Raw genomic sequence first — 19,800 nt, forward strand, 5'->3', positions numbered from 1 at the left:
GTGGCTCTGCCAACCCAGCGGTTGTGGCGTAGACAACGCTGAGCTGCACCTCTGGCGGGGCATTGCAGTGTGTGTGGCTGAGGGGGGATCTGGCTTTTACGTTGCCCAAGGGCAATTGCCTCCAGCAGATCAAGGAAGAGGGCTACTAAAAAGTCGTCCTCCGCTGAGAAATGTGTTGCCTGGGGGGAACTGGGTGGAAAGCAGGGGTAGAATCAGGTGGGGGTGAACGCTGTGGGCTGTAGAAGAGGTGCATTGGCTGCCGCGGGATGTTGTGTTTGCTTTATTCCCTTGAAAACAGCAAGGAGAGAGGTCTCTGACTGACGTACCAAGAGCTAGGTACCTAAGCCAGTGCTTCCGGGGGGCTTTTGGATGTGGCGGCATCTGCCCGCACAGGGAAGTTATGGAGGGTCTGGCTTCGTGATGAGTTCTCGGGGTTGGGCCACGTGCAGCCTGCAGAGCAGGTGCCAAGCTGGGAAGTGGAGAGGCTGCGCTCTGCTCCATCTCACGGGATGAAGTGCAGCTTTCCAGCTCCTGACTGACGGGGCCATTTTGGGAGCCAGCGTGGGAGCAGGGACGTGCTCTCTCCAGGCCGCTCTTCCCCCCAGCCACGGCTGGCAGCGTTGCAGTAGAATTCCCGGGGCACCGCAGGCTGCAACAGAACTCTGAGCATGCCGTACATTTCACCTGATTTACTTCCTGTGTAAACTGTCTCCAGAAGGAACCGGATTAGGGCTGTTGCGGGGGCAGGTCATTTGCGTCAGCCGTGGTGAGTGGCTGTGATTTACAGGAGGGAGCAGCCGGGTTTCATTTACTGGGGACTGTTGTCACTATTCACATTTTGTTATAATGAGTTACTGTGGGACAAACGGCGCAGTCCCTTACTCGGAACTCCAGGGGCTTGGCGTGGCAGGCTTTGGCCAACAGGGAAAGCCTCTTCCATGTCGTCTTGCAAGGATGAAATCGGAGAGCTCAGCTCGAGATGACTGGGTCACGCTGGGGACCTCGCCAACCCTTGAAGCTTTGAAGGAGTTGCAGCAGGAGCATACGGTTCTTCTGATTGATCAGCTCAGGTCCTGGAGGAGAGGTGGCAGGCGAAGAGAAAAGAAGGGCAATTTTCTTCTTTACTCCTCCCATCATTTCTCCTGCTCATCTCCTCCTTCCCAGATCCGTGTTCCCCTAGGCTCCCTTCTCCTGGGTTCCCTTTTCGATGAGCAAGAATAAGAACTGCTCCGTTAATCAGCTGGGGGAGAGGATTGGAGTGGGGGGAGGTTGCAGAATTGTAGAAATTAGTGACAGAAAAGACCTGGATGGCCACCTAACCCCTTCCTTTGCCTGCAGTGTGTCTTGTAGCACTGTCTCCAGGCTGGTTAAAAATGCCCCAGTGTGGCCAGGCCCATGTAGATGATACCCCTCCCCCCAGCCTGTTAGTTCCTGATACTCAGCCTCAATCAACTTTTTCTCAGTCAGATTTCTGAGCACTAAGTGCCAGGGCGAAATGCTGGAAAGCTTTGGTCTGTGAAGTGCCCTGTTTGGGGGTCAGAGTGCCCCTGGTATGGCCGCTCGGCACATGCCAGAGCATCCCAGCCACTCTCCCTGCTCAGACACCTGGGGGCCCTTCAGATGGGTCCCCCTTTCCTGACTGCTCAGGTTGTTCTTAGGGAGCTTTAGCACACGAGTGTGTCTCTGCCACAGCTCCCGGAATGGGGAGTTAGCCACTCATCTTGCTAATTACTCGAAGTGATGGAAAATCTTCTGACAAAGCCATTTTCCATTGGAAACTGCTGAATTGAGGGAAGCGAAATGTTCCACGCGAGCAGGCTGATCCGGTTGAAATTTTCAGTGGAAAGCAGCAGCTCGGCCGGCTGTTCTGCAGGGTTTCCTGCCAGCTCCTGGCCTTTCTGCAGGGCTGTCCCACTCCCAGGGATGCCCTGCTGTCAGCAACCCCTCTTGGCGGTTTTTGATTTGGTTTGGTTTTTGCTGAATGGAAATTCTGTTTCCCAGGCGTGTCTGCACTATGGAGGTTGATCTTCCAGCATTTGATTTAGTGGCTCTCATGTAGCCCCCCAAATCGAACACTGAAGGCAGCCCCCACTGGCATCCTGTACCCCTCATTCTGAGAGGAGTAAGGGAAGCCGACGAGAGTGTGTGCTCCCGTCAGCCTCCTGCGGTATAGATGCCGCGGCGGCTCGGCTTAAGGTAAACCATGGCTGGATGGCCCAACCTGCCTGGTCTAGTGATTCTTATTTGCAGTGGTATCCAAATGTTAAAGCACAGGCAAAGCCCAATATAATTTACATGGATCTTTGAGTCTTGGGTTTTTTCCTCCAGCTTCCACCCTGGACCCTTGTTTTCTTGTCTCCACCCACCCATTGCTCACTGGTTCCAGTCTGTCACCTGTCTGGAGGCAAAGTGCTGCTGTCCGCGTGCTGGGACCAGCTCGGAGGGGTTGCTGGGCTGGGCTGTTATGCTAAGGGGATCGCCCCTCTTTTCCTATTTTTCTTACTCCCGGAGGGTGCTGTGCCAAGGCAGCAGGCTGCGCACTGGGATGCCTGTGCCGAGTGGGGGCCCTCCTCGTGTGCCAGGTTGCACGGTGGCTCTGTTACACTGAAGCCCCGGGTTTGGCACCTCCTCTGTCCCACCCTAGCCAGCTGGGAAGCAATTCAACAGAAAACGTGTCCCTCTGCTACAACGGCTCCTGCAGAGAGACCCTTGAAGTGACCCCGCAGGCAGGCTGTCAACCTGAAACAGACCATTGATCAAGGTGTGTTTTGTTTCCTTTCAGGGAATCTGACTAAACATATGAAGTCAAAGGCCCACAGCAAAAAATGTCAGGAGATGGGCGTGTTGGTGTCTTCACTGGTGGAGTTGGAAGCCGAAGAAGGTACAAATTCTCTAAACTGTGGGGTTCTATCACGCAGTGTTCGGGTAGCAGAATGGGCATCCCCCTGGATGGAGCAGTCGGGGGCGCCAGGGAGCCTGGGCGTGGCTGACCAGACCTGACTCAGCTGCAGGGCTGTGCTTGGAGGAAACTCTTCATGGGCGAATGGGGCTTAGATTGTCCCCCATCTGCCCAGGGAGGGCGGGGCTGCACGTGCCCGGGAACGGTCTGGCGCAGGCGTGGGAGAACCACTGATTCCACAGGGCACCGCCCGTCTCCCGCAGGAGTGCGCCCCGGTGCTGCAGGACTGTGCTCTGCGCACACGGGGTCCAAACGGGATACCGTGCAGCGGGGCGCTTGGCTGATGCGAAGTCGGTCTCGTGGAGGAGACACAAAACCAAAGCCCTGCTCTCTAGCCCTGTTACACCCTCCAGGGCTTTTCAGGAGAGGAGCAGCTCCCTGGCTGACTTTGCACCCTGCCAGCTTCAGCACCGCACGGCACAGACGCCGCGCTGCTGCGGGCTTAGCGTGCAAGGCCAGATGGGAAGCCGAGATCATTGTGGGACCTCCAGGGGGCGAAGTGACCCCTGTGATCACAGTGCCTGAAACCTGATGCGGGAGCTGCTGTGAGGTGCGCTCTGTAAATAGCCCGTCCTACAGCCCAGGTGAGCCCTTCCTCGCAGAGGACACCTGAGGATCCCTTTGCCCACATCATCCCACCAGGTGATTCAGTTTTCCTCGGGAGGCATGTGTGGCCAGCCCCAAGTCTGCATCCCGTTCGCCCCCAGGATTCACACTGGCTGTGGCCCGCTGGTCCCCGTGCAGCAAAACTCCGCAGCCTCCTGGTGGCTACTCCCGGGGGCCTCCAAGACAAAACTATAGCCTGTGGCTGCATTTCCAGGTGGACAGCAGCCTTCAGCTACCTGCAGGGGGTTCCAAAGAGGATGGGGAGAGGCTGTTCTCAGTGGGGGCAGATGGCAGAATGAGCAGCAATGGGCTCACGTTGCAGTGGGGGAGGTCTCGGTTGGATATTAGGAGGGCGGGGAAGCACTGGGATGGGTTCCCTGGGGAATCTCCATCCCTAGAGGTTTTTAAGTCCTGGCTGGACAAAGCCCTGGCTGGGATGATGGAGTTGGGTTGGTCCTGCCTTGGGCAGGGGGCAGGACTCGATGCCTCCTGAGGTCTCTGCCAGCCCTGGGATTCTGTGATCCCCGGGGCGCTGGAGGGAATGTGATGTGCACTTCCTGATCTCACCCCCAGCCAGCCCTGTCTCCTGTGTGGCCTCTCCACTCCCCCCACACATCCCCTGGGAGGCCAGGGAGGGAGGGGTGCTGAGGAGGTCACAGGGAGGTGGAAATCTGCATGCAGAGAGAGGCTCCTTTGCATGTGCGTATCCAGGGGGCTCAGTAATGGGTAGGGCACCTCCCAGCAGTGGCGCAGGCCATCAGATGGTAGGTGGGTGACACCGAACCTTACAAGTCTGTTTGACTCAGTCCGGTGCTTAGTTCTCTCCCCGGCATGCGCCCTCACCCCCACCATCCCATTCAAGCGCCTGTGAATTGAGGAGCCTCTTGTGTTCCTCTGACCAGCTGCTTTGAGCTTTAAGCTTCTTTAGCACAGGCATTTCCCGTGGGGCCTGCGGCCCATGGCCCAGTTTCACTGCTGTGGGCCCAGGGAGATGCTCTCTTCCCTGGGTGTCATGGAGACCGTGAGGTTTGCCCTCAGCGGCAGCTCCTTTTCCTGCGAGCCGGGCCCAGCTGGGTGTTGTGACCTGGCTCGTGGGGTCACAACGCAGCCCATTTGTGTCTGGCCCAGACAGCCCTGTCACCGCCGAGGGGCATGCACGCCGTGCCTGACTCACCTGGAGCAGGAGCTGGGCCTCGACAAGTGTTTCTTAAACTTTTTAAGACCGAGAACACTAAACAATAATTTTTTTGTCGAGGAACACAAGGATTTTTAGTTGAGGGAAAAAGGGGTTGGGGGGAATGTTATTGAGGGAAAAAAGGATCAGGAGAAAGTTATTGAGAAGAAAAAAGTCGTCTGCCCCTTTAAAGACGACCATTTTGAATTCTGTTGCTCTCCCCGGCACACCTCTGACTGCCTCATGGCACACCGGTGTGCTGCGGGACACATTTAAGAAACACCGGCCTAGACCAAGGGCCAGCAGCCACAGCTCACCGTGAGGGTGGGCTCATTCTTTGTTCCCCATACAGGGGACCCACTGTGGGCAGGACTCAACCATCCAGGCTCCCCAGAGGCTGGACCCACATCCCTAGGGGCTCCCACCCCTGAGGGGCAGGACCCAACCCCCCCATGGCCTCGAATCTCTCAAGGTCCCCCATGTACTTCCCTGCCCACTGCAAACGGGGCTCCTGTGACTTTGCACCATTTCCCAGTCACTGACATGTCAGTGCAGGGCGAGCGAGAGCTGCAGGCGGGGAGCAACGCGAACACAGGCGGGTCGCAGGGAGACGTAGCTCTGTGAACCACAGAAGGCTGAGCCCCGGCAGCTGCGCAGGGTTAGATGACGAGCTCTTTGCGCGCCGGATGATGTTTTTATCGTTGTATTTTACTGACGCTCTCGGTATCCTGGGCTGCAGGCTCAGTGCAGGGGTAAGTGGAAAGAAGCCTTCAGGGATGGCAGATGTCTTGGAGTGCCGGTGTTGGTTTGGGGGCTCCTGCCAGTGGGTCCTTTCTAGAGACAGTGCATCTGCATTCAGCACACAGGGAGCGAAATCGGACACCTCTCCCTTTCCCTGCCCCGACGGAGCAGAGCGCCAGGGCGGGGCGCTAGGTCAGCCTGGCGTTCTCCATTCGCAAGGCCTTGCAGAGCTGATGGGACACCACTGACCCCCTCCCCACCTCCTTCACCAGAGCAGCTCCTGCAGCTTTGCCTGCCCCTTCTAACAGCCCCTCCCAGCCTGAGCTGGTCTGATTCCTGGCTTAACAGGAGCCTTATAAAGCACAAAGCAGCGGTTACGTTTTGCAAAGCCCTCGTCAACCAAACAAGCTCTGGAGACGTTGCTGTGAGCCGCTGGAACGTTAACTCAGCAGGAGCAACAAACCGTGTGTCACTCCCCCGAGTCACACTCCTCAGAAACTCCACTGGGAAGAGGGGCGTTCCCAGGGCACAGAGAGGGTCGCTTGCTTCCCCGGTCAGAGGTACCAAACAGGCAAAGAACCTGGTTTTCCCCAGGCCTGTGCTGGAAACAGGAGTTGTTCCCTGAAGGATAAGCCCTGCTCCGGCTTTGTAGAAGGACTGTCCCACTGTGTGCGTCTCAGGCATGTGCAGGCTCAAGCTCTCCTTCTGGTGACCGAGGGAGGGAACCTGTCCAGAGTTTATCCTTGCTTGGCCACACTTAGGAAAGTAATGGTGGATCAGCTGAAGATGGGACGCCAAGGCATGTACGTTAAAGGCTGTTAAACCCCCTTTCAGGAGTAAAATGGCCTTGGCGGGCTGTAAATTAATCCTCCTCCTGCTGTCATCCACCCCCCGTGTATCTCTAGAATGCCAGCCACAAGTCTGTCCAGGTGCCCCTGTGGGGCGTAGTGGGGGGGCCGTCTGCTCTGTAACCCGGGGTCCCCCTGCGCTGGGCTGTGTCATTCCCACTGACTCACCCACAAGTGGATTAACCCAGACACCTAGGCCCAGCCTGAGGAGATAACGGGAGAGACAAGGGGAGAGAAGCGAAGACCAACACCAGGTTTCGGGGGAAGGGGCAGTTGCTGGCTGGGAAACATGAAGGAAGCAGCCTTAGCCGAGGGCTGAGGGTCTAGTGATGACAATGGACCTCCTAATCCAAGGGGTCTGAGGCATCCTGGCCCTGACTCCTGAAACCACCTCCCATCTGTGCCGTGCTGTACCCTGGAGGAGCAATAGCCCTTTCTATACTACTGGCTGGTGGAGTCTCCTCTTGCTGCAGACGGGGTGCAGGATCGGGGGGTCCCCGACGTGCTGCCACACTCTCCCAAGATGCCCTGCGTTGTGCTGGCTAATGCTTCAGCGGAGCAGGCTGCTGGGCCGCTCTGGATCCCGCTGCAGTGGGGGTGGCCTCCCCACGCCAAGCCCTGTAACCCCCGGGTCCCTCTTGTCCGTGGAGTGATCGAGGCGACTGCCGGGGGCCCCCCAAAGTGCAAGGCCTGGGACATCTGCCCCAATTCATCCTGTGGACGGGACGGCTCTGCTCAAAGCTTTGCACAGACGCCCTCGAGGGCGCGTGTGGACGTGACCTTCCCGAGGCCCCACAGACAGCCGGCGTGACCGCTAGGATGAGGGGTTCCCAGCGCCACTCCCCAAGCTCAGCGCTCTCGACGCCACTGCCTCCCTTACGCCTTCTGCACCAGGCTGATCCCGGGCGTAAACCATCGTCGCTCCTCTCGTCTCAGTGGGTTGACGCGGGGTAAGACCCAGAACCTTCCTCAGGTCCCCAGGGATCCCCCGTTACGTAGCAGGCCCACCTCCGGGCAGGCAAGCGTCAAGCTGTGGGGGGGGGGGGATTTTTTGTCTCACGGGAGAGGTTCTTGAGAAAATGGTTTTCACGGATGTGGTGCGGGGTGTGAGTGTGGTTTCAAACGGAACACAGCCCTGTAGTCCTAAGGATGGAAGATGCCGGTGCTCCCCCGTCCCAAGCAGAGGCAGTACGATGGCTTTTTCTCCCCTTGCTGCTGGAGCAGGGTGCATTGCTGAAACGGATGCTTTGCTTTGCTTCAAATCTGACCATGCTTTAGGCTTTTGTCCTGCTCTTCAGAGCAGCCTTTCCTTCACGCTGAGGCTCTCTTTGTTTGGCAGGGGCACTGCTGGAGTTCAGCGTGGCGGGAGGAGGGCCAGGAAAAAAACAGTCTAGGCTTTGCCGGCGACAGTCCCAGGGGAAGCGTGTTAGAGCGGCAGTAGCCAGCGGAAGTCGGCGCCCGTGTCAGATTGCTGGAGGTCTCCTTCGGTCTGTTAACTCACTTCGAATAATTGATTAGCTGATGGCCTCTTCAAATTTCTCCCTGCTGCTCAACTACCTGCAGGTGATTCTAACTCCGGTCAAAGCCTGACAACAGAGGAGACAGTTGCTACCAAAATTTTGGTTGCCCGACCTTCTGAAAGCACAGGGATTATTTTAAAGCTTTTCATTGTAGTAAATTAGAACTAATGAATCATATTAATTGTGTGAAGCTTTTAAAAACCTGCAACTCAGAAATCCTATTTGTGCAGCAGATAATTGTAGGCTGCAAAGGCCAGAACTGCGAGAGCCCGATTCAGTCATTCAAGGGAATGCTTTCACTAATTATTTCATTCAGGCATTCATTGCGCCGATCATCCAGGGTTAAGAGTAATGTATTGTGAGCAGCACAGTGTGGGAGCTGTTCTAAAGCCATTCAAGGCTGCAAGCTGAAAGGAGGATTCTGCTCAGGAAAAGGAACGAGCTAAGCAGACGCGAAGGCTGCATTTGTCTCAGCCTTTCGTCTCATTTTTTTAAAATACCGCTAAACCCAAACCCTGTTAAAAATCTGCCTTTCACCCAGAGGTCACCTGGGAGAACGCTTAGTAGACGTTTGGCGCGAGTGTCAGCTGGAAGACCCCTTCTCCCCTCATTAAATCATGTGTCCAGGCCTGTTTGTGAATGAGCATTCAGTCCTTGGACATCCGCTAAGCTCAGGGAGGGAAAGGACCTGCCGAGACTCAGGAGAGCGCCGGGTCGGGATCCATGAGCGTTCCGAATGGACTGCTCCTCCCGCTGTTGATGTTGGCCGCGCCGCTGCTGGCTGGAATGTGCAGCTGGCTGGACGCTATTGCGTGATGCTGGCAATCCATGTAATTTTAGAATCACAAAAAATCCACAGTCCCTGCATCCTCCCGGGTGTGTTTGTGCAGAATGTGTAAAGGTGCAAATGGGAAGGCCTGGTGTTGGAGCAACTCGGGGCCGGGGGTTCTTTGGTAAAAGCTGGGCTTGTGCCCAAGTTTAACGCATTCTGCATCGTGACTCAGAGGCTCAGAAATGTAGCGTCCGGGCGTCCCTGCGAAGGGCCAGACAATCACGGACGATCCTGCAAGGGCTGATGGAAGGGGGGCTGAGAGGGGCTTAGCACTTGCCCACACATGGGATGTGAAGAGCACAGCTCCATCCCCCAGCCTAGATTTTCTCCCTGTCACGTAGGTTCCGTTGCTGGCAGGGCAGGGCTGGGCACTGCCAATCGCAGTGAGCTCCTCTAGGAAGACTCTGCCCTCTCGATGCACCCACCCTCCCACTGGCTGTTTTTCACAGGGTGGGTTTATTTCTATGGAAGGGGCGGGAGAAATAAAGGACTTTCCTGGTTCCTGTCAGCAGAAGGAGTGGGCCCGATCCTCTGCTCTTTCACACCAATTGCACCCTGGTGCCATTCCCCAGGATCCAGGGGGCAATACAGAATGGAGGATGAAGCTCACATGCTCCAGGCAGCCTTTGATGTGTGTCACTGTCCAGACACATTGTCATTAGATGCCCTTGCAGCCAGTCCCTCCTCCTCCCGTCCCGCTGAGTTCAGAGAGTCAGATTTCTCCTGTGAAACACTCTGGCCTTTGGCTGGGTTTGACGCTTTCTTTCTGCACAGCGGGAGCCTGTCAGCAGAGCTCAGCAAAATCCACTTGGGCCCCCTCAATTCTCACTCACTCTGTGGCAAACGTGGCCTGCACCACTTGGAAATGGGTTCGCTTTACCCTCGCTGTGTCCTGCAGCCCGTGCTGTGCTCCCCGGATACTGTCAGTGCCAGGAAACCAAACGGCGCAGATTCCTAGGGCTGGAAGCAAACAGCAGGGTGCATGTTGGTCATCACTGCCTGCCAGTCCTAAGTCATTAGAGTAGAGGAAGTGACTAACTCCTAAAGGAGGTTTGAAATGTTTCCCCTTTCAGGGCAGGGAATATACCCGGTTCTGACTGTTCCTTGGGAATAACACTTGCTATGAACTCAGGTCCTTCGAGATTAGCAATAATCCAGAGCTGGATCTTGATTTCAGCTAACCGTTCGTTACCCCTCCTGTTTCACGGTGTAATGGCCATCCTCATGGTTGTGAGCAGTTCACTTTGACTATTCACAACACATGTTCTTTGATTGGTCACCCAAGTCACATGGTCATGTTTCTGCTTTCTGACTGGATAGCTGAAACTTTTTAAATACCAGGAGAGCCAATGATGTACTTCTCGGTATGTCTTTAGGACGAATAATTATCTGTGCTAAAATAAGTGTCCCTTTTCACCAGCACCTGACAGCTGCTGAATCCTCACAAACCCCACAACTCACAGTAACCTGAACTGGGATCTTTTATCCATGGATCAAAGTGTCTTTTTATTGTTTGCCCAGATATCGCCATGACAGGCCCACCCCAGCATAGTCAGGGGTGGTCTGGCCTGACCTTTCCCCCTCTGCTTAGCTCCCCAGCTCCTCTGGCTTGCTGGCGGATGGCAGTATGAAATGAAATGCTGTTCAGTTAACATCAGTTTGATCAGGTGAGAAACAGGGTGTCCTCATCTGAAACTGTTGGAAAAGGAGACCAGGGAAGCTGCCCTTCGTCAGTTCCCACACGTGGCAGTGAAAGTTCTGGGAGCGAACCGCAGAGAGACGTGGAGATAGCAAACATGGATTAGCAAAGAGACCCTGCTTCTCTTCAGGCAGCCTGGCACACAAAGAGGCCGAGAAACAGAGAATGTTAATACTCAATAGCCTGCTTGAAGAGCTTGTACTAGGAAAATCCAGCTTGTCTTGTATTGGGCTTGAGCAAGAGTGACCTCCAGTGGCTGTCCCCCTTGGATCTCTCTGAAAACAGCTCCTGTCTGCTGCCAACATGTTTTACTTCCGTGGCAGAGAGGAGCAGAGGGTGGCAACAGAGCAGGAAACTTGGCAGGACAGTGACACTAAGTTCCAGTTGTAGATACCAGTGGCATTTACAGAACCCTCCCCCCGCAGCTGCCACTGACCCCAAAGGTGCCTAAAGTTTTTGCAGCAAAAGTTACGTAGATACCTGTGGGTCTGCCTCCGCTGTGTCACTGTGTGCTCCTGTGCTGCACGAACCAGAGGAAGATAGGGGCTCCTTTTGCCTTTCTTGCCTGCAAGGCCCAATCTAATAGACGCACCCAGAGCGTGCCTGACTTCACACAGAATGGGGGACCGTGCTTGGGGAGGAAGGAGCAGCCCTCCCCCATACCTTCAGCTTAGAACAGAGGAAACAAAGTGGGGATTATGATAGAGGCTATAGAATCATGACTGGTGTGGAAAAGTTATTTACTTGTTCCCATAACACAAGGACTAGGGATCACCAAATGAAATTAATAGGCAGCAGGTATAAAACAAACAAAAGGAAGTTTTTGTTCACTCAGCGCACAGTCAACCTTAGAACTCCTTGCCGGAGGGTGTTGTGAAGACTAGGACTTTAACAGAGCTCAAAAAAGAGCTGGATAAATTCATGGAAATTAGGTGCATCGATGGCTATTAGCTAGGATGGGTAGGAATGGTGTCCCTGGCCTCTGTGTCTGGAAATGGATGACAGGAGAGGGATCACGTGAGGATTACCTGTTCTGTTCACTCCTTCTGGGGCATCTGGCATTGGCCACTGTTGACAGGATACTGGTCTACATGGACCTTTGCTCTGACCCACTATGGCCGTTCTTATTAGTGCTTTGGATTCTCATCTGGGTCGCGTGGGGAACTCTTGGTTCAAGTTGCCTCTTTGCCCTAGGAGAAAAAGGAATTTGAAGAGGGAGCTGCCACCTCTCTCAAAGCCACTGGACTATGGGATGGGCTGGTATGGATCAGAGAAGGCAGAATCATAGAATCATAGAATAATAGGACTGGAAGGGACCTCAAGAGGTCATCGAGTCCAGCCCCCCGCCCTCAAGGCAGGACCAAGCTCCATCTACACCATCCCTGACAGATGTCTATCTAACCTGTTCTTAAATATCTCCAGAGAGGGAGATTCCACCAGATTCCACCAGAATCAGATTCCGCCAGAAGCAGGCATAAGAATGACTCTGTAGCCTGCTGGGTCAAGCCATCCCCCCAGATCCAGGGCCAGGACTCTGAGAACAATTTGTGTATTTACAGCTCCAATAGGAGCGACGGGGTAACATGCATCCCTGGTCAGCCCCCTCTTCCCCTAACAACTGGGCTAAGAGTTATGAGGCTGTTACCCTCCTCCCCCCAAAATTCTTTCAAGAAATTCCTGCAGTGCCTGACTCCGGGTGAGGGCTCACAGCTGAGAATCCCAAGCAGAGGGATGCACCCCAGCCCAGAACCCGGTGCCAACTCCGCTCGCATTGGCTAGCTTAGGCGATTCCCTGATGAGCATGCGGGTGGCTTTGGGTGGGTCCTGCTCTTCGGCACGTAGCTTTCTCCGTTCCTTGTATAGAAGCCTGAGCAACTCACTCAGGCTCTGGTGATTCCTAGATGTCTAGATTCTTTTGTGAGTCTAGCCCTGTGGCAGTTAGAGAGTGTGTTTTACCCCGCACCTGTCACACTGTGGGCATTTATTTTATTTATATTACGGATGAGTGCCTTACATTGGTAGGCATTCTACAGCGCTGCAGAAACGGTCCCTTCCCAACAGAGCTCATGCCAAATCATCGCTAGAACTGGTCCGAAAACGGGGGGAGGGGGCACTCGCAGATTTTGTTTTCGGTGTTTTCCGGATTTTTGTTTGTTCGGGAAGGGCCAGCTTTGATGTTTGAAATGCTGACGGAATTTTTAAAACCTGCCGCCCGGCTCTGGTTATGTCCACATGCAGCTATAGGAAGAGACAGGCAAAGGGGAGTGAGGAGAAGAGTGAGAGAACACCAGAAACAAGCATTTGGGAGAGGGGTGACCGATTTCCTGGCTGTTGCTAGCTGGTCGAGCTTTGTAGGCACCCTGGCGGAGAAAAGACTTAAGGGAAGATACAGTCATGGCTTTGTGGCTCTTGCCAGCAAGCTTGGGAAAAGGCGTGGAGGTGTTTGCGGGAGCAGCAGACATGATGGCTGAGAATGCTACAGGGCAAAGGCTGGAGTCAGTGTTATGCCAAAATAACAGGGCATTGCGCTTTGAAGGGGCCTTAAAGGGCTGCACTGGAAGTGGTGGGCGACAGGGGGGAGGGCCAGCAGAGGGATGAAATAGTGTGGGCCGGTCTCGGTCAAAGCAAGGAGCCGGCCAGGCGATAGAAAGAACTGCCAGGGTGAGATTGCAGACACCCAGGCCGGAGAGGAAGCAGTTGCAGGCATCAGACACAAGATGAGCCGGGTCTGGACAGCAGCAGGGCCCTTTTTCATCTTGTCCGCTCAGAGCTCCTTCCGGGGCCAGTGAATCATCTCAGTATTTCTGTGTCTGTTCTGCAGGCTTCATGGATGTTTTCCTGTTTGTTTGCTTTCCCCCCCAGGAACCAGTGAAGACGTATTCCAAGATTCCGAAGGGAGGGAGGGATCCGAGCCAATTGAGGAGCACCAGTTTTCAGACTTAGAGGAATCTGATGACGATGATGACAATGAAGATGATGAAGATGAGGAGGAAGAGGAGAGCCAAGATGAGCCACCTGTAAAGTTTTCAGAAACAAAACAAACCTCCCTTCCAATGCACCCTTTGGGCAGCTCGCCATCTGCTCCAGAGGAATGCACCGGGGCAGCATTGTCTTTAACACAAGATACTGTCTCCAGCAACCAGCAAGTAGGCAGGGGCCACCGGCCCACCTCCTCAGGGCTGGAAACACAGTGGTCAGCAGACAGTAGCGAAGTTGCTGTTTGCCACAGCTTCTTAAGTCTCCATAGGCCACCTTTGACCTCCAGTGAATATTTGGCTTCTGCTGAAAGGGAAACTGCTACAAAGCATCAGATGTTCTTAGCTATGGACCTGTCAACCTCACAAGACACCTCCCCAAGAAGGAAGTGGTCTCCAGGCAAGGACTCTGGTGGTGGGAGTGGCAGTGGCAGGCCAGTGCTAGCTAGAAAGCACTTACTAACCAAAAACGAAACTTCACCGAAACGTTTCTCGCCAACCGGAGAAATGTCTTCGCTGAGGTGCCTGTCTCCAGGGAGAGGGATGTCACCGTCTCGGCGCCTATCACCAAGAAGGGAGTCCTCTCCGCTGAGATGTGTGTCACCAAGACTTGAGCTGTCCCCCGGCAGGCACCCTTCCCCACGAAGAGAGATATCCCCGAGAATGCATCTCCCACCAGAGCGAGGGGCCTCCCCGGTGAGGCATGTGTCTCCCAGCAGAGAGATGTCATCAGTCAGATATTTATCACTGAAGAAAATGTTGCCTCCAGGCTGTTCAGAGTCACTCTCTAGATATCCATCCCCAGGGAAGGAGGACTTGCCTTGTAGTAGCAAATCAGCTGCAGATGAACAAGGTCAAAGCTCATTAAAAGTCCAGCATGGAATATTAGCTTCAATGCCTCTACCTCACAGGTTCCTTGGCAAAAGTGCAGAGCTATATGAGGCCAAGTTGGTAAGTTCCATTTCTTTAATATTCATATTTTCTATTGATCTTTGTAAATACTTTGATTCTCTTTCATGAATGTTTTCTAGTGAAAGAGGGGAAGTAGCAAATGCATGTTCTCCATCCCATCCCTATTCCTGCACACCCCTTCTACTTCTCTCTCCCTGCTTTCTCCCTTCCATTGCTTCTCTCTCTTCTCTCCCCTTCATTTCCTCCCTCCCCTGCCCTTTTTCTTTTTTTGTATGTTTTTGTTTGGAAAGCTAAGGGTTAGAGGTCTTCAAGTCATCAGGGGCTGATAAAATGCATCCTAGAATACTCAAGGAACTGTTGGGGGGGTGGTATAGCTGAGCCATTAGCAATCATCTTTGAAAAGTCATGGAAGACAGGAGAGGTTCCAAAGGAGTGGAAAATTCCCATCCATAAAAAGGGAAAATAAGAACAATCAGGAAACTACAGACCAGCCAGCTTAACTTCTCTGCCAGGAAAGGTAATCGAGCAAATAATTAAGGAGCCCATCTGCAAACATCTGGAAGATAATAAGATACATAACAGCATGGATTTGTAAAGAACAAATCATGTCAAACCAATCTGATAGCTTTCTTTGATCGGATAACAAGTCTTGTGAATAAGGGAGAAGCAGTGGTAGGGGTACACGTAGACTTTAGTAAGGCATTTCATACAGTCTCCCATGACTTTCTTATAGATAAACTAGGCCAATACAACCTAGGTGGAGCTCCCACAAGGTGGGTGTGTAACTTGGTTCGATAATCATTCTCAGAGCATAATTGTCAACGGTTCACAATCATTCTGGAAGGCATAACAAGTGGGGTTCTGCAGGGATCAGTTCTGGGTCTGGTTCTGTTCAATATCTTCATCAACGATTTAGATATTGGCATAGAGAGTACGCTTAATAAGTCTGCAGATGATACCAAACTGGGAGGGGTTACAAGTGCTTTGGAGCATAGGGTTATAATTCAAAATGAGCTGGACACACTGGAAACATGGTCTGAAGTAAATAGGATGAAATTCAATACAGTCAAATGTAAAGTGCTCCACTTAGGGAGGAACAATCCAATACACACATACAAAATGGGAAGTGACCGTCTAGCACTGAAGAAAGGGATTTTGGGGTCATAGTGGACCACATGCTAGATATGAGTCAACAGTGTGACACTGTTGCACAATAAGCAAACATCATTCTGGGATGCGTTAACAGGCATAAGGGAGCGGTTGACAAAGCTTCCCCTGTCGACCAATCCGCATCTTGACTGCCGCGCTGTGCCAACAATCAGCTGAGCCGGCACAGCGTGGCAGCCATTTTTATTTTAATGAAGCTGGGGATATTTAAATCCCCGCTTCATTGACTATGTTGGGCAGCCTATTTTACATGCCTCTGTCGGCAGAGGCATGTAGTCTAGACATACCCTGTGTCTTTAACTGGAAAAACTTTAAAAAGCAACTAATAGTCTTTGCAGCACCTTAAAGACTAACAAACCATGTGGATGGGATCATGAGCTTTCGTGAGTACAACCCACTTCTTCCGATGACTGGAGTATTAAAAAACCCTTAGAAATGTTAGAAATGAGTACAGCAGAGGTGGCTCTCCAACCAGCAGCGAACCCACGCAAATTGACTCACCTGGTTCCCAGACTGTAACGACACAACAGGCTATGTCACTAATGATGCTTCTGGCAAACAGGAAGATAAATACTCCAGTCCCTTTAAAGCATGGTTATAATCAGAAAAGTGACCCCCTTCTTAGTCCATTTCTCTGCTCTCTGACTATCCTCATGTCTCCTCTGCTCACTTCACTGACACAGAAGTTTTCCCTCCCACTAGACTTACAGGACCCGACCAGCGATGAGAGACTGAGGAATCTTTATTTCTGATGATGATGCAGAAGGCAGAAAGATCAGAGCTGAATTTTCCAACCCCAGGTGTCGTTTGCAGGGACAGCAGTTAGAAAAACAGATTCGTGCCTTACAAAGGAATGGCGTTTGATCTGGAGTCCCTGAGAGTAACCAGAGAGCTCAGTTGTATCATTTCTCCCGGTGTAATGATTATATATTTTGATTAGAGTCCAACCTGGAGGCCCTAGAAGCAATCAGTGTCCATCAAGTTAGCTTCTGAACAACCTTGTAGCAAGACAGTCCCTGACCTGAGAGGCTTCCATTCAGAGCACTCTGCTGTTTGCTGGGCAGGTAGAGGCTGGAATTGCTGCCTAATGTCATTCTACCTTCTCTGAAATTCAAAGCGTTTCCCCATATGTAGGCATCAGAGCTGGTGAGTGGATATAAAGGAACATGGAGCAAAAGGTTCTTCCACTGAAATCCTTTTGTCTCACTGGCTGGACCAAGATATTAAAGCAGCTGGTTCCGAGCGGCGGTGTCTGACAGCCATGCTCTCAACTACTCGCATTTCCCTCCCCCTTCGCTGCCTCTGTGTTAGAGGCAGCGGGGTGAGGAGCAGGAGCCAGTGCCCCCAGCACCATCTCCGCAGTGCCACCTCCCCTGAGCCCAGGCCCAGGCTTGCTGCAAACAGGCTGGTCCACATCCCGCAGAACAGCCCCTGCCCATGGGGGGTCCCAGCTCTCTGCTACTGAGCAAGCCCAGATCAATTCCAGCTCGCACCGGGTCCCTGGGCTACCCCGTGCTGCGGCTCTGCAGCTTAAATGTAGTAGGAGCCGGGCTGCCTGCCCGCCTAGCCCTGACGACATTTAAAGTGCAGAGCCACAGCGGGGGTATCTCCTGAAGGCTTCCGCCCTGATCAGCTAATCGTGTAGTCGATAGAAATTCTGTTGACTACACGATTAGCTATTTACTCGCTTCTTCACATCCCTAGCACAGACGGCCTCCTCCTTCGCCCTGCGTTCTTCTGGCCTAGGGCTGTCTGCCCAGCAGAGAGAAGCCCACCGCGTCCCATGCCAGCTGGCTCATGGGGCTCATGGGGCTTGGGCTGTGGGGCTGTTTCATTACCCAACCCAGAGATTTTTGGGCTCCAGGCCCCTGCCAGGGTCCCAGCCAGAGCCCTAAGAGCCAAGCCGGCTAGGCTGGGTTTTCTTACGTGTGCAAACATGCCTGTAATGGCCCCATGAAACCCTGGCACTAACTTACCTGGAAAGGGGCTATCAGACAAGTGTTTGGGTTTTTTAACGGCCTGCCGTGGGGTATCCGTTTGCAATGGCTCCTTTTGCTTTCCTTTCCCTGTTGCTGCAGCTACCCTCGTAGAACCAGCATCACGGGAGCAGCTGGTTCTCTAAAGACCATCCCTGTGCCCTGCAGTAAATCCTTAGGTTCTGTATTCAGCCTGATTTTATAGATCATCTTTTCTACCACCTTCTTTTGAGGGCGCAGTCTGGCGGGTGGCTGTAAAAATCCCCTTGTGAATGCATTTCTGTGTAGCCCGCATTTCTGGACAGGACATAGGTTAGAAAACTATGTGGAAATAGAGACAGCATTGGGACCGTAGAGATGAACAGGCAAAACCAAAGAACCCATGTTAGGCTAGTTAACTAATGATTATTAGGGTCATGCAAATTAGTTCCTATAAAACAAGAACTGACCCCGTCCATCCCTCAGTACTCAAACTCAGTCCAAAATCACTTTGTACTTAAAAATTGTTAGGGTTAAATATTTATTTTCAAAAACTGTCACTTTATTGCTCTTTGCGTGCCAGGCAAAAATCAGAACTAGAATATAGAAACTTCAGAGGGGGAGCTGAATTAGGGTATGTCTGCACTTGCACTCTCTTTTGAGAGAGGGATGCAAATGAAGACATTCGAAATTGCAAATGAAGCTGGGATTTAAATATCTCATGCTTCATTTGCATATTTGCGTTATGGCACTATTTCGAAACGGTGCTATTTCAAAATAACAGACTCTATTAAGACACAGTTATTTCAAGAGAAATCCCTTCGCTCAAAATAACTGGTAAACCTCGTGTGAGGAATAAGGGTTATTTCGAGAGAAGGGTTTCTCTTGAAATAACCACGTCTTAACGGTGTCTGTTATTTTGAAATAGCGCTACTTTGAAATAGCATTATAATGCAAATATGCAAATGAAGCACGGGATATTTAAATCCCGACTTCACTTGCAATTTAGAATGTCTTCATTTGCATCCCTCTCTCAAAAGAGGGTGCAAGTGTAGACATACCCTAAGGTTGTAACTGGAAAAACCTAAAAAACAACGAATAGTCTAATAACACCTTAAAGACTAACAAAAAGTATAGATGGGATCCTGAGCTTTCATGGGCACAACCCATTTCTTCAGATGACTGGAGTTGTTAAAGGTCCAGTTTCCAAATAAATAGGTGGGGAGAAGGGAAAAAAGGGAAAGAAATAGGGTATGTCTACACTACCCTCCTAATTCGAACTAGGAGGGTAATGTAGGCATCCCGCACTTGCAAATGAAGCCCGGGATTTGAATTTCCCGGACTTCATTTGCATAAAGCCGGCCGGCGCCATTTTTAAATGCCGGCAGTTCGAACCCCGTGCCGCGCGGCTACACGCGGCACAGAGTAGCTAGTTCGGATTAGGCTTCCTAGTCCGAACTAGCTGTACTCCTCATTCCACGAGGAACAACGCTTCATATGACAAAGCTTTTGGAAGAGGGTGTGTGTGGATGCTCCTCTGCTGCTCCATTGAAATAGCCCCTCACCAAGGCCATTCTACGTTATTCCTCCCCAGTGCTTCCTGGGGCTCTAAATCGAGGTAGCACATCCACATTAAGGGAGCCGGTCTCAGACTAATTTGGAGACTTCCCTGTAGTATGGATGCGCTATTTCGAAATAAGCTTTTCTGGAAGACATCTTCCAGAAAAGCTTATTTGGAAAGAAGCTTGCAGAGCAGATCTACCCTTAGAGCCGTGGTCACCAACCCGTCAATCACGATTTCTCTGCACCGCGGGAGTGGAGGTCGGCCCCAGGGTTTGGCCTGGGGAGGCTCCCACGGGGGTTTGTCCGCGCAGCAGGAGGGGGGTTTGGCCCCGGGGAAGGCTCCCGCGGGGGGTTGGCCCTGCCGCGGGAGAGGCGGCTTGGCCCTGGGGAAGGCGCCTGCGGGGGTTGGCCGGCTTGACCAGGCCGTGCCATGCCACGGGAGGGGGATTTGGCCCTGGGGCAGGCGCCCGCGGGGGTTGGCCGTGCTGCGGGAGGGGGTTGGCCGCGCCGCGGGAGAGGGCTTTTGGCCCTGCCGCGGGTGGGGAGGGGTTGGCCCCGGGGCAGACATGCATGGGGTTTCCCTGCACCGCGGGGGGAGGGGGGGAGTCGGGCCCGGAGGAGGCACGTGCTGGCTTCCCTCTGGGGGGGGAATCCTGGGAGGAGGCAGATGGAAGGGATTCTCTGGCACCCCGTCCCCTGTCCGCACTCCCCGCTCCCCAGACCCCATTCCCCTGTCCTCAGCTACAGAACTCTGTCCCCACTCCCGTCCCCACTCCCTGAACTCTGTCCCCACTGGCACCCTGTCCCCAGCTGCAGAACCCTGTCCTCTGCCCTCCCAGAACCCTGTTC

At 53.1% G+C, this 19,800-nt stretch overlaps 1 protein-coding gene across 19 annotated transcripts in view; it reads left to right on the forward strand.

The window, feature by feature from the left end:
* The window catches only part of HIVEP3 (HIVEP zinc finger 3), a 399,795-nt gene that overhangs the window by 371,827 nt on the left and 8,168 nt on the right, over positions 1 to 19,800 (forward strand). For all 19 annotated transcript variants that reach the window (XM_075908749.1, XM_075908754.1, XM_075908755.1 and 16 more), the window contains 2 exons: positions 2,783 to 2,881; positions 13,242 to 14,305. In XM_075908749.1, the coding sequence (XP_075764864.1) occupies positions 2,783 to 2,881; positions 13,242 to 14,305 (1,163 nt within the window). The remainder of the gene's footprint in view (positions 1 to 2,782; positions 2,882 to 13,241; positions 14,306 to 19,800) is intronic.

This window comes from Pelodiscus sinensis, chromosome 25, assembly GCF_049634645.1.
Source record: "Pelodiscus sinensis isolate JC-2024 chromosome 25, ASM4963464v1, whole genome shotgun sequence".
Lineage (NCBI taxonomy): Eukaryota > Metazoa > Chordata > Testudines > Trionychidae > Pelodiscus > Pelodiscus sinensis.